Genomic DNA, 15,267 nt, shown 5'->3' with positions numbered 1-15,267 from the left:
CAATCATATATTCCAGTCAAACACAACCAGTAGTCTTATTTTAGTGGTTCATTCCAACAAAGACTTACAGGAAAGAAGCATCAGGAACATGTATTCATATAGCTATCTTTCCAGAAATTCCCCCCACCTCATTTTACTCTCATAATGGTACTAAAGAACCGGTTCTTCTAGCTCTTATGATATTTCCACTTAGTAATTTAGGCCCTTAGTACATGTTTTATAATTGAAAAATTGGTGACTCTAGAAATAAATATTTCCAAATTCTATTCAAGGGTATGTTTCCTTTTATGAACATAAAATCCTTGATTTATTTAATTTGAATACAACTGTTCTGTTAAGTAGTTTGACGCATGTAGCAGTCACATATCTGTTTGCAAACTGTCAAGCAACATTTGATAAAATTAATTTCTCATTTATTCTCTAATATTCAATTATTCAATAAACAGATGTCAAATGCCTATTAATTCCCAGGCATTTCTCTAGATTTTGGTGATACAGCAGTGAACAAAGTACACTAAATGCCAGCTATCTTCCAGCTAACCACCTAGCTATATGCAATATCTATTAAGACAATAGGGCCTCTTAAATAACAAAGTATCTTTACTGACCTCACATGGAATTTCGGAGGGAAGAACCATTGCGAGTGGTTTGCTGCTTCTTGAAGTCTCTGATAATTCTTCAATTTCCCTTCTCTCACTTATTTCCACAGAACATTCTCTTCCTAGGTCTGTCGGCATGTTGACCTCAAAGTAGTCCTCAGAGCCTAGGGAAGATTTCATGAACATATATTATAATATGGCTAAAGCCATTAATTCCTCCACTGTTAAAAAGACTAATTACTGGAAATCAGTGCAGTTAATATCTTGGACAATAAACTGAGCTCATTAAGATAGCTGAAATAATTGAACTAATGTTAATAATTAAAATAATGCTTACAATTTACCTAAGATTATCACTTTTATGACTCAATGAAATCAATTTATATGTTCATCTACTAGTTAAATGTTTTTAAAAAAAAAACAATCACCACCATTTCTATTTTCTCTAAATATTAAAACATTAAATCTGAAAAACATGAAACAATCTTTTCAATGATTGTTATTAAGGAAAGTAATTTTATTTTAAATCAGACAATTTAAACTGGAATAATTATTAACACTTTACATATATTTCTAATTTTTTAAAACAAGTAGCATAACTGCAATCACTAAAATATTATATATTTATATACCAATGTTTCTCAAAAGATGAATGAGTTCTGGTGAAAAAGTGTTGCATGTCAAATAAGCCATATTTCTGTATGGCAGTACTACTAAGAACATTAAAGTATGCTAATATTAATTTTGAATTCAAAGAAAGGTATAGAGTATTTGATTTTTTGAAAAATTTTAGTATTTAGTAATTTGACATATTTCTGTACTCAAGGAAAGAAAAGGTTGCCTTGATCCAGATGGATAATTTTTTATTACTGAACATCTCAAAGCCCAAAGTGTTTCATTAGGCCCAGAACCAATGTGACTAGAACCAAAGCTCTCACAACAAGATCAAATTCATAACCTCTTAGGCTTTATTCTTCACCACCTAAAAAAAAAGCATCTCTCAAATCCTCATTGAAGGGAATTGAAAAAATATACACAAAGAAAGCAGCCTCTGACACCTAGAAACTGGCCTGGCAATATGAAATGACCTTGGGATTTCTCAGAGCTGGTTTGGCAGTCACAGTGAGACCTGGTGTTTTCCTGTTGAATATGAACAATTTCACAGAATACCAAAATCAAACACCGCCACTCTGTGACCACAATGGATAAATACAAAAACAAGACCACTCTGCAATCATGTCTAAATACAGAATGAAGCCTGAACACTGCCCAAGCCACAAAAATACCAAACATCCCATACCCTAATATAAGTGACAGCTGCTTCTTCACCAATTACAGCATTAGCCTCTTTTCATTTCTCCGGCATTCTAGATAGGGTGGCCACCTCATCCCCAGTTGCCTGGGATTTTCCTAGTTTGGGCACTGGTAAGTCCCATGACCCAGTAATTCCCTATTATCCCCAAGCAAACTGGGACAGTTAGTCACTTTACTTCTAGATAAGAATCAATCTACCAAATCATAAAATTACCCCTGCTTCTTGAAAGCAAGCAAACTATAGCAAAGCCTGGTTTCCCTTGAACCCTTCCTAAAATCACTTAACACAAGCCCAAATCTTGTAAGTCCTTTCTAATATCCTCTTACTGAAACATCCCACTGTTCTCCATGGTTTGCCTTCTCTTCATTGCAACAATCAATAAATCCAACTAGGTCAACTACAGGTGTGTTCCCGTAATCTTTGGCTGAAGTGCTTTGGCAGAATAAGTAGAGGAGTTAAAAGCAATACAGCTGGCAGTAGGATGGCCTTTGGTCTCACTGTAGTCATGAGAATGAGTCCAACAGTTTCAGACAGGTAAATCTGCAAAGTAGAGTAACAACAGATGCCCCTTTGAGGGAAGCTGTTTCCATGTGGCATCTAAGAAGGAGAATATTTTTTTCTGTCTTCCAAAATTTGCATAATTCAGCCATAAAAACACCTGGGGTTTACAGATTTCTTTCCTCCCATTAAAACCAGTCTCATCCGAAATGAAAAGAAAGCCTGATTTCCCTGATAATTTAAAATACTATCATAACCAGACTCTCCCTCCCTCCTTTTTTTTTCTCTTTCTTTCATACACACCAACCCACCACACACACACACACACACAATCAAAGCAGTGAAAGGTTGTTCAAAACAGGCTCAATCATTTTGTGAATTGATGAAAGAACAAGGAAACTGATTTTATTTAATAGACATTAAAAGAAGATTTGAGTTGCTCCATGGCAGTATCTAGGAATTTCTGATAATTCCTTTGTGATATTAAGTTAAGAAAAGCCATTTTATTTATCCTCAGGACACAACAATGGATGTACAAAACAATTTATCTCCATGAATGTTCACAGAACCACTGTTTATAATGCAGAAAATTGGAAGCAATCTGAGCAATAATGAACCACATAAACATATGCTATGTGAGAGAAGATTTTGTCACTAATAAAAATTTCATCAAGAACATTTAGCAACAAGGAACAGGTTTATGATATAACTGAAAAAAAATAGGTATAAAATTGTCAATTTAGTTGGTTCTCATTTTGGTAAAATGAAAAGCATACATATACAGAATTATGTGGTAGGATTTCAAGAAATGTTCATGAATGAATAAGAATAGACTAAGAATATTTGCACCCAAAATATTAAAAGCAGTTATCTCTGGCATGTTGAGTTACTGGTTATATGTTTTTATATATTTATGATGGACATACATGTGTATCATTCACTATTTATACTATATATTATCTTAATAATATCTAAATATATCCTGATTTTTCTACAATGAAAATTTGTTATTTCAAGGATTACATTATATACATTTATTTCAAGTGGAGGAAAAAATTGGATCAAGATTGCAGATGAGCATTATGTCTCTATTCCCCTCCTCTGAAATGTGTAAAGGAAATAACAGAAAATATTATTTAAAAAATAATAAATGCAGTAGAGCACTAGAAATTGATAAATAGCACAATTGCATAAGAACAAATTTGAGGAGTTTCTGAAAGATACAAGTTAAATTTGGAGATAGATGAACAGAAAAACCAGAGAAGAACAAACACAGCCAAAAACTTGTTTGGAAAAGGCAACATCAAATATGAGATCAGTTTTCAAAAAACAAACAAAAAAGGCCCAAAGAAACCACAAATTCAAGAATTAAAAAAGTAATAGGAGATCTTGGAACAAAGCTAATTATAGTAAATTAAATTATAATAAATAGTAAATTAAATCCACTTGGGGAGGCCCCACCCTGAATAAGATGGCAAAGTGGGCTGCTTCAGGGCTCCATCACCCCACAGAAGCAGATTCTTGAACAACCAGCAAGAATTGGCAGAAATATCTTTCTCAATGCTCCAAAAAACAGTTAAGGGACTAAAGCAACAGTGCAAGCACCAAACTAATAAAAAGGATACTTAAAAGTAGGATCTCATGGTACCCTGGTGGCCCTTCCGCCACCCCTCACTGACAAAGACAAACTGTGCTCCCAGTGTGGATCCCCAGTCCTGGTTCCAGAGGGAGTAGAATAACTCTTGCACATATTTCTCAATGCGTAAACACATAATTTGCAAAAAAAAGTACATAAAGGTGAGAGGACAGAGGGGTATAGTTTGAGCATACTATTGAAGTTGTTGGTGTAAAAGCAAACAAGATTGTCATACATTTAGGAGGTTAAATTTAAGCCCCATGGTAATTAAAAGGAAATATCAAAGAATATGCAAGCTCATGGAAATAGAAGTAGTGTAGAGTTTTCCAGGGGTAGGTGGCAGGGGGGATGGGGAGTTAATGCATAATATGTGTAGGGTATCTCTTTAGGGAGATGGGAAAGTATAGCAATGGAAGGTGGTGAGGGGACCATAAAATTGTGAATGTGATTAATCCCATTGAATAGTATGCCTGGGAGTAGTTGAGATGGGAAAGTTCATGTTGTGTATAAGTTCCTACAAATTAAAAAAAAAAAAAAAAAAAAAAAAAGAGCAGCTAAAGAGACAATGACAATTAAATGTAAAACCTGATCCTGAATATGATAGAGCAAAGGAGACTAGGCTCAAAGGGACATTATTAGGACACATGAAAGAAATGGAATACAGATGGTAGGTGTTATGTTGAAGTTAAATTTCCTGAACTTGGTAAATGCATTTAAGGTGGTTACAAAAGTGAATGTCCTTGTTCTTAGGAAATGTACATGGCAGCATTAAGTGTTCAAGGAGCATGATATATAGAACCCAAACTCAAGTGTGGAGAAAATGGATTGATAAATAGACAGATGATAGATGGATAGATAGCTAGAGAGATGAATAGGTGGATAGATAGAATGAAACAGGAAATGTGGCAAAATGTTGAAATTGATGGATATCAGTATCTGGGGGCAAGATAGAAGTATGTTGGAGTCATTGAATTGGTTTTGCGTTATTTTTGTAACTGTCTTGTAAGTTTGAAAGTATTTCAAAATTAAAAAATTACAAAACAACAACAACCTCAGAACTACATAAAGGTGAGAGGACGGAGGGATAAGTTTGAGCATACTATTGAAGTTGTTGGTATAAAAGCAAACAAGATTGTCATACATTTAGGAGGTTAAATTTAAGCCCCATAGTAATTAAAAGGAAATATCAAAGAATATGCAAGCTCATGGAAATAGAAGTTGTGTAGACTTTTCCAGGGGCAGAACAGCTGAGATAATTGGGACTTTCCCAGCTGCTACATTTACTGATCAAAAAGTAGTTTAGGCATTTCCCCTAAGAATAAACCTCTACACTGTTTCTAAAACAAAATGAGCTAGAACTGGGACTGAATAAAGGAGCAGAGAGGTGCCTGATGTACTTCTCAACCTTCCCAAAGACAGAAGAGAAAGGAAAAATAAGAAAATACCTGACTTCCACATTTTCCTGTGGGTTAAACTTGCAAACATGGTCCTGTAGTGTGTAGGTGTTTTGACCAGGAGACTTATAGAAGGAGCAGCAACTATTAACTGACACTAATTCCTAAATAAAAATACAAACTGACACCCCAAATTATCCTACTCTTGAAAAATAATCTATCACAATGGAATCAGATCAAGGGCTCAGAAAACAGTCCTCACATTTATGGCCAACTGATTTTTGACAAGGGGGCAAAGAACACTTAATTGGGAAAGAGTTATCTCTTCAACATTTGTTGCTGGAAAACTGGATCTCCATTTGCCAAAAAAATGAAGCAGGACCCCTGTCTCAAACCTGATATAAAAGTCAACTCAAAATGGATCAGATACCTAAATATAAGAGCTAGAATGATCAAACTCCAGAAGAAAACATAGGGAAGCATCTTCAGGGTCTTGGGTTAGGCAATGGTTTCTTAGACTTTACACCCAAAGCACAAGCAACAAAAGAAAAATAGATAAATGGGATCTCATCAGAATTAAAGACTTTTGTGCCTCAAAGGAAATTATTATGAAAGTAAAATACAACCTAAACAACAGGAGAAAATATTTGGAAACCACATATCCAATAAAGCTTTAATTCCAGAATATATGTAAAACAATCCCTCAATTTAACAACAAAAAGACAAACAACCCAATTAAAAATTGGGCAAAAGATTGAATAGACATTTCTCCATAGAAGATATATAAATAGCCAGAAAGCATGTGAAAAGGTGCTGAACATCATTAGCCATCAAGGAAATACAAATTAAAACCACAGTGGGATACCATTCACACCCGTTAGAATGGTTGCTGTTAAAAAAAAAATAAAAATAAGTGTTGGAAAGGACTGGAGAAGTAAGAACACTCATTCATTGCTGGTGGCAATGTAAAATGGTGCAGCCATCATGGAAGATAGTTTGGTGGTTCCTCAGAAAGCTAAGTATAGAACTGGCTATCCTGCTACTCTATATATACTGCAAAGAATTGAAAGCAGGGGGATTAGAACATATGATTGCACACTGATGTTCATAGAGGCATTAATCACAATTGCCAAAAGATGGAAGCAACCCAAGTGCCCATCAACCAACGAATGGATAAATAAAATGTATATACATAAAATGAAATATTATTTCAGCCATAAAAAGGAACGAAGTCCTCATACATGTGACAACATGGATGAACCTTGGAGACATAATGTTAAGTGAAATAAGCCAGACACAAAAGGAAAAATACTGTTTGATCTCACCGATTTGAGACAAGTAGAATAAGCAAACTCATAGAGTCAAAATCAAGAATATAGGTTACTGGAGGGTGGGGTGGGTATAGGGAATGGGAAGTTATGGCTTCAAATGTACAGGGTTCCTTTTTGGAATGATGGAAATGTTTTGGTAATGGATGGTGGTGAAGGTAGCACAACATTGTAAACTTAATTAACAACACTGAAATGTATACCTAAATGTGATTAAAAGGGGAAATTTTAGATTGAATATATGGTAACAATAAAAATTTTAAAAATTCTATGGAACTACACTACACAAACAGAACCCTAAGTTAAATCATGAGCTGTAGTTAATAGTACAATTATTAAAATGTGCTTTCATCAATTGTAACAAATGTACCTCACCAATACAATGTGTCATTGAAAGGATGGTATACAGAAATTTTATGCATGAGGTTTTGTAAATGTACAACCTCTCCAATAAAGACAAAATCATAAAAATAACAATCACAAGAAAAATTTAAGGAGGAGAAAAACTTCACATCAAAAAAATTTATTAAGTATAGTCAACCTCAGAAAAAACTTGGTAGGCTATCATATGCTTACAAAGAAACAAGTTGATATGATAAAGTAGGAGAAGAAAGAAAGGAGAAAGTAGGGAAGACAGGAGACACTGAAGTTGAAGCAACATGTACAGGTTCATTGCCTAACCCCTATGCTCATAACTATGCAGTGAGTGCTTAGAGATAGGGGAAGTGATAGTCCTGTCAGCTCTGGGCCAGCAGATTCTTTCATTTTCTTCCAGTCAGCAAAATAATTATTATCATTTTCATTGTATGTCATGACATAAAAATGTTAGGAACTACCACTCTATAGATAACATGTGAAATGAATCACTTACCACAAATTGGTCTTGTGGTAAGAGATCTAAACAATTAAAAAAGATAACATCTGGAATAAAGGTGACTCTCTTTTCTGAAAATTAATGTAATATTAGGGGACAATGAAAATAGATGGTCTGAGGCAAGATAATTTTTCATAATTTTCCCAACAACAAATAAAATTATATTAACTTCTGTAAAATAGTAAAGCATTCAAAAATAAATATTCCTTTATAAATTAAGTTGCAAATATGTTTATTTTTTAAGCTTTCATTACACCTTCCAAAATAGAAACTTCTTAATGCTACTTATTTTTTTCTAAAAACTATCATATTTATTTAGTATTTATATATATTTTTAATTCCTTATCAATTAATTAAATCCACAATTTACAATGTCCTCACTTTCCTGAGGACATATTTTCTGATAATTGTCAAAACTAGGTGAATACTGAGTAAAAGTAGAACTTTCTATTTTTATCTTGGAACTGCCTATTTTTTTGAAATGCAATTTTATTGAGATATATTCACATACCAGATAATCTTCATCTAAAGTGTACAATCAGTGGCTCACAGTATCATCATATAGATGTGCATTCATCACCACCATCAATTTTTTGTACATTTTTCATTACTCCAAAAAATTAAAATAAGAATAAAAATAAAAATAAAAAAAGAACACCCAAACATCCCAAATCCTTTATGCCCCTCTTTTATTTATTTATTTTATTTGTCTATGTTTTCTTACTCATCTGTCCATAAACTGGATAAAGGGAGTGTCAGTATGAGGTTTTTGCAATTTACAGTCACACCTTAAAAGCTATATAGTTACACAATCATCTTCAAGAATAAAGGCTCCTGGGTTGCAGTTCAACAGTTTCAGGTATTTCCTTCTAGCAATGACCTATTGACTCCATTTGAGATCTCTCAGCCACTTAAACTCAATTTTGTTTCATTTCTCTTCCCCATTTTGGTCCAAGAAGGCTCTCTCGATCCCATGATGCCAAGACCAGGCTCATGACCCAGTGAGTCATATCCCATATTGCCAGGGAAATTACACCCCTGGAAGTCATGTCCCATGTAGGGGGGAGTTGGCTTAGAGAGAGAGGCCACATCCGAGCAACAAAAGAGGTTTTCTGGGGGTGACTCTTAGGCATAATTATAAGTAGACTTAGCTTCTCCTTTGCAGGAATACATTTCATAAGGGCAAGCCCCAAATTCAAGGGCTTGGTCTATTAAGTTGGTAGTCCCCAATGCTTCCAAGAATTTCACGAATTCCCCAGGTAGAGAAGTTTAATATTTCCACATTTTTCCCAGTTCCAAAAGGGAGCTGTGAAATTACCTTTGTTTAAAATATTCTCTGTCCAGATTACTCTGGGATATTTCAGGACATCGCACTAACCTGCACAAACCAACAAGATCTCACTCTCTATTCAAGGGAGCCACCTTTTTAACTGTGATTTGATACATGAAAAGAAATTATTATTCAATACCTAAAGACTTAAAATGTGACAATTGTTGAGAAGAAAACCAAAGTTTATTTGTCATCATAAAAGACTTTAGGGAAAAAAGAAAATAAATAATTTGAAGAAAATAAAATCTGCTGTCTACTACAAAGATGCCTGTTAGGTATTTCTCAGGTGAATTTGGTAGAAGTATTGAGTGCTATGAGCTTCAATTTCCTCAATTATTGAATGGGGAAAATAATATATTTGTGAACTGATAAACCCCCATTGTAAAAACCAATCCATTTCTGATATTTTGCATTCCAGCAGCTTTAGCAAACTAGAACATATGTCTATATCCTAACTAAGAATACCAACATCACATGTTATTTGTTAAGATAGAAACTCTTGTAAGGATGAGGCATACAGTTTGACATTCTAACTTAACACAGTGAAGAGCGAGAGAATTCCATTCATTGGAACCACACTCCCTTCACTCCTTTCTCCTATTTCCATGAGATTGGAGAATTGACTGTCTTGTTCATTGTTGAACATGTGGTTTCTCACTAATTATTTGCAAAAGGAATGAATTAATATATTTCAAATGGAAAGACTTGAGGGAGATGAAACTGGAGGAGTGGACTAAATGGGAAGGGCTTGTCTGTAATTGTCTTCTCTTTGAGATTCAGGGAACCATCCATATTATAATGACAACCTTATTTTTTCCATTTCTGGTTTTGTCTTCAGTACGGATATTTACACATCACTAAAGATCCTTGTGTAATAGGCTTTGGGAGAGCACAGGGCAGTAAGTACAGAAAAGTAAGAGGAAGGCATGTATGTCCACCCTGATCTCCTCAATGTTTCAGCAGAGAAGGGCAGCAGCCAATCCTGTAACCAGAACTTGGGGAGGGACTCAGTGCTGAAGGGGAGTGGTAGTAAGATGCTAGGACATGAAAAGGATCCTAGAAAGGCAGACTTTTGGAGAAAGGCAGATGCTTCTATAGTAAGTCCCTAAATGTTAGAGAGGCTCTGCCCTTGGGAAAAGTAGGAAAAAGTAGCTGCACATTTGAACCAAGTTTAAATAACAATTGAGTTGCTTTTTTAAAAACTTGTATGAATGATTGATTAAATTAAATAATAAAAACATGAAATAAGTTAATAAAAGAATGTTACCTGCATTAAAACTCCATTCCTTTGCCACTGGACTTGAATTTCTCTTATATGCTCAGTGACTATGTTATCTTAGCAAGTGGCTCTAGCTCCTGACTTTTCTTTTCCAATGTAGCACAGTTAGCCATAAGTTATTATCAGTAAGCTGGAATGTTTTTTGTATCCTATAACTTAGCAAGTGAGAGAGAGTTAAATTCAATCTATTGCCTAAAAGGAAAGGGATTTTAAATAGGTATTTTATCTAAAATGAATACCCATGGTTTTATAAACCAACTTCCTCAGGAATGCTAATAACAATTATTATGCATTTACTATGTGCCAAATACTGTTCTAAGTGTTTTGATTATATTATCTCACTCAATACCCAACAAACTCCATGAGGTAGGCAATGTTATCCTTACTGTATAGATTAATTAACTCATTATTTCAATATTTATTAAGCACTAACTATGTACCAGATGCTATGCAGGATGCTGAGGATGCAGAGGTGAGCTTTGCTTCCCAGGGCTTACAATCTAATGAGGGAACAGCAGACAATACATGAGTAAAATACAGAGTGTGTCAGCTGCTGGTTAATACTGCAAAGAAAAATAAAACCAGGGAGGCAGATAGGGAGTGTGAGGGGAGGGTATATGTGTGCTGTTTTTAATGAGAAAAATAAGGCACCAAACTGTAAATTAACTCTTTCAAAGTCACACAGCTAGTAATTGCCAAAGTCAGGGGAAGAACTGGCTAGTCAGACTGCAGAGAACCAGAATTACTGCGCTACACCATTTCCCATCCACAGTTAATCCCTGCATATGACAGTCTACTTATCACAGGAATGATCTGGTAGACTCAAAGACAGAATTTTCAGAGTTGTTAAAACAACATATGGCTCAAAGTTCCAGATAAAATGTCTAAGGCTTTAATTCCTACTATAACACAAGATTATATACCCCATTTGACATTAAATTGATGTTCTAGTTAGAATCGGTAATTTGCATAGAAATGCAGTTTATGTGTAGTACGAATGTTTTCAGTGCTTGTTGCCACTGAATTATCTCATAAGAGTGTTCTGTTTTACAAAGAATTCCCAGGGGTGCTTTATATGTTGTAGGCTTGACTCTCACTGCCAGAGAAGATGGTCTTTTTTATAGTGCCAGACTTGAAGAATAGTTTTCAATAGGCTATGACAATTTTTCTGTCTCTAAATTGGATTTGAAGGAGAAAGATATATTTCTAATTTTCTCCTTCAAGTATCTTCAAAATCTTTACAATTATGTGAAAGGCAGAACTTTCACTTTGATAGACCTTTAACATTAGACTTCCTTTGACATGTTTTTTAAAATATCCACTAGTGTTTTGAACATTTTAAATATTAATCAGTGTCTTAACTTGATATATCTAGGGGTATTTCCATAAAATATTAGGGACTCTGCACCTGAATATTTTATATTATTTTAACTTCTTACACCTAACAGACTTACACGTCCCATGAGGGCTGATCCACATACATCTTACGGTTCCCAGCCTCACACAGATGTTCTAGCAGGTTGATGTCTTCAGCAGACATGCACGTGTTTACAGCTGTGAAGGGTTTCCTGACCTGCTTACCTGCTTTCCTATGATAGTGCTCTATCCCATTCTAGCCATTCCAACTACTCACCATTCTCCGAATATAACATACTCCCTCATTCTTTCATGTATGTTCTTCTCGTTGCCTATTTTGCCTATTCCCATTTTCCCTCTAGTTATCGTTAAGAGATCAATGATTATTCCTGTGGGAGACTTTTCCCACCTTCCACAGCCACTCCCTTTTCTGTGCTCCCACAATCATAGCTCTTTGGATGTATTGTATTTCTTTAGAACCACCATCACATGGAGTCATATTACTTACGTATTATTTATTTTCCTGTCTCTGTCATGAGATGGTGAGCTCTTGATGACAGCCAATGCTATTGTGTCCACCTCAACTCCAAGTGACTACCAAAGGACTACAACATAGTAGAAGCTGGATAAATGTCAGTTGCTTTGGCTAAAACCATCATTCAGTAGAAAATCAGTCAAGCCAAAGGAGAAAACGTGTCTTCCAAAGGAAGATAATTGTTCCCTATAGCCAGTGCATGTATTTTGAAAGAAAATTAGGCAAGGTTGAGTAATGAGGAAAAGTAAATTGTACATAAACAGTCCTAACTAGCGTGGGAAGTAGGAAAACATGTTAGACATAGGAAATACAAATTCTCTGAGTTATGAAAAAGTGTTCCTAAATATCTAAATGTAATAATAAAGAGAACAATGATAAAATTTTAGATGCTAATGTTTCAAGTAACACTATGGAAAAAAAAATGTATCCTAAATCCCAGAGATTAAAAAGGCTAATTTCAAGAAAGTGTCTAAATGCAAGATGATCAGAGTAATTCGGTATGATTAATATGTTGATGGAGAGGGTACTATGGAGTACCATTTCATGCACTGAATTAGGGTTAAAAGGATGGAAGATTTATCAGAAAAGTACAGATGAAAATAAATCTTAGTATAATGAAATGAGATCCAAACAGTGGGTTCACTAAGAAGAAGGAAAATCAAGAAAAAAAAAATGATAATTTTTGTTTGCAATTTTGAAATATGATGCCTAAAATGAAAAAAATCATATATTTTGGAGCAAAATGTTTCCAAGGGAAAATTAGAAAATCATTTCATTTAAAAGTTAAAAAATTTTTAAGTATTGCCATGCTATTACAGACAGAAAAGCTTTGTAAAGATCATTCAGCTTAAGAAAGGTAACTGAAATTGAAGAGCTGTATAATATTGTGTTCAAATGAAATATGGTCCAAGTTTGTGAACTGTAAGTGAAGACCTAGGGTCTAAGATGTAAAATAGTTTAAATTGGGGCATCCCTGGAAAATCTAGAATGTGGAGGTACTATGTGAAAGCTTAGAATGTCTCCACAGTCGAAAACATAGGCAGTAGGGAAGGAAGAAGTTACTGCCTCTGCCAGCATCTAGCTCAACAGAGCTGCTTCCAATTCACTCCTACCTCGGGTTTTCTTCCAAGAATAAGGATGTACTTAAGAAATAAAAAGTAGTTCAGATACTCTCAAAGTACCCTAAAAATATTTTTTTTCAAAATTAATATAAAATTCGTTCGGTAGAGTAATTACTTGAGATGTGGGTGCTGGAAGTGTCTGTTCCACATCTCAGCTCTGTTTCCCATTTGCCTGCCCTCCTGTATCTGTGTTTTTACTTAAAAATCAGAATGACAATAATACGTGCACTTCAGTGTTCTTGTGAGGATTGAATTAAAAATGTGAATAAAGTTCTTAAAGCAGCAGATATTTCATGGAAATTGATCAATGAATATGAGAAAATAAAGAAACAATAAGGAATAAAGGACTGGATCAATAATGAACAAATAATGGAAGAGAAGTAACATGCTCTCTCGTGTAAAGCACTAATGCTGTCTCAGAAGTGGATTTTGCAAGCGAGGAGCCAGTGCTCTGATTCAACATGGATTTTCCCAGATCTCTCCCCACTTCTGATATTATGTGTCCTGCACAAATTACAATGTCTCAAGATCTCAATTTCATCATCTGGCAAATAACATTTTTGGAGAAAATATTCTTCATATGAAATATGAGAAAAGCTTCACATAAATTTATATAACTTCCTCCATTTTTCATAGTAGTTCACCCGTTTATAGCTTATCTCTGAATTTCTTATTCAGATTATGTTGCCTTTCCTTAAACCATTATTTTGCATAGTTCTGTATAAAGATTATCATTGCCATTTAAACCTAAGCTTCCATATATTAATATTTTGTTTCATTATTTTAAACCTATTTCAAACAGAATCTCTTATGAGTGCAGCATTGATTTTAGTAGGATTTTCACTTTCTCATGGAACAGTTGTTACTAAATCATTCCTGTGCCCAAGGCAAAATTCGACATCTTGGCCTATCATATTAAACTTTTTAAAACTTGAAAAAGAAAAAAAATTATTCCCAGACTAAATACCACATACTTGCCATTTATGCTTTGCCTTTCCCTCTAACATAAATACAATTTATCTTAAAATGATTCTATGTACATATTTGGCAAGTACTCTCTCAACTTTTAAATTGCTTATATTCTAAACTGTAAGAATTTATCTTTGGAATGAAATACGCCAAAATGTTAACAGTGATTGCCTTTGGGTATTGTCATTCTAACTGAGATTCTTTTTCCTTTTTTTTTATATTTTCTCTGCAATCCGTATCTATTTTTTTTTTATTTTTACAATAAGCATGTATTATTTTTATAATTAGGACAAGTAAATAAAAAAGCTTTTATGTATTTTTCTTTGGATTTTGAATCTTATCCATAATTCAAAGCCAGTGTCATGTACTTACCGAGATAAAGAAGACTATAAAATTCAGTATTTGAAAATAATAGTCTCTTTCTTAAGAAGGAAAGTGGAAGAAAGCAAGTGTATAGCTCTTTTTGTCCCCTAACCTTGAAACTGCTTTGAAAGATTAAAAACAATTACAGATTAGAGATAAACCACACTTTCTTAAATTCTGAAAGATTGCAATGATTGTACAGAAGTTGAAATTGGGTATTTTGCTAGTCATTGTGAATACTGGAACAGTGCTTGAGACAAGTCTCCCTTCCTTAAGGAGCTTTTAGTTTAGAGAAAGGGATGAAGACCAGTGGTTAGAGTATCAGGTAGCATTCAAGTTGGGCTGGAAAATACGTGATCTCTGTTACCATAATGTTCATCAAATTGGAATTCTTACTGAGGTGCTCTAAGAAAAATAAATGCTAAAAGAGCTAAGCTTCCTCAAATGGAAGCTATTAAAGAGATTGATGAACATTACTTATATCCCTACAAATACATTCTAAAGCATTATGAAGCTATTAATAGTCAAAAATATGCAGATATGGGATGAGCCTAAGTGGAAGACTTGTGTTGATTTCCATGTGCTCTAACATTCTTATAACAATTCAAAAGGAATTTGTAATTGTCCAGTAAAGAGTGCAACCATAAAATATTTATGGACAAATATAGTT

At 34.3% G+C, this 15,267-nt stretch overlaps 1 protein-coding gene across 3 annotated transcripts in view; it reads right to left on the bottom strand.

Annotated features, from left to right (window-relative positions):
- The window catches only part of BANK1 (B cell scaffold protein with ankyrin repeats 1), a 340,362-nt gene that overhangs the window by 265,983 nt on the left and 59,112 nt on the right, over nucleotides 1–15,267 (bottom strand). For all 3 annotated transcript variants that reach the window (XR_005215918.1, XR_005215919.1, XM_037830343.1), the window contains exon 3: nucleotides 609–763. Coding sequence is in view for 1 of the 3 variants with exons in the window: in XM_037830343.1 (XP_037686271.1) it covers nucleotides 609–763 (155 nt within the window). In the remaining 2 variants the exon portion in view is untranslated. The remainder of the gene's footprint in view (nucleotides 1–608; nucleotides 764–15,267) is intronic.

The sequence above is a fragment of the Choloepus didactylus genome, chromosome 3, assembly GCF_015220235.1.
Source record: "Choloepus didactylus isolate mChoDid1 chromosome 3, mChoDid1.pri, whole genome shotgun sequence".
Taxonomy (NCBI): Eukaryota; Metazoa; Chordata; class Mammalia; order Pilosa; family Megalonychidae; genus Choloepus; species Choloepus didactylus.
Note: the sequence above shows the minus strand (reverse complement) of the source record. Positions and strands in the feature narration are given on the sequence as shown.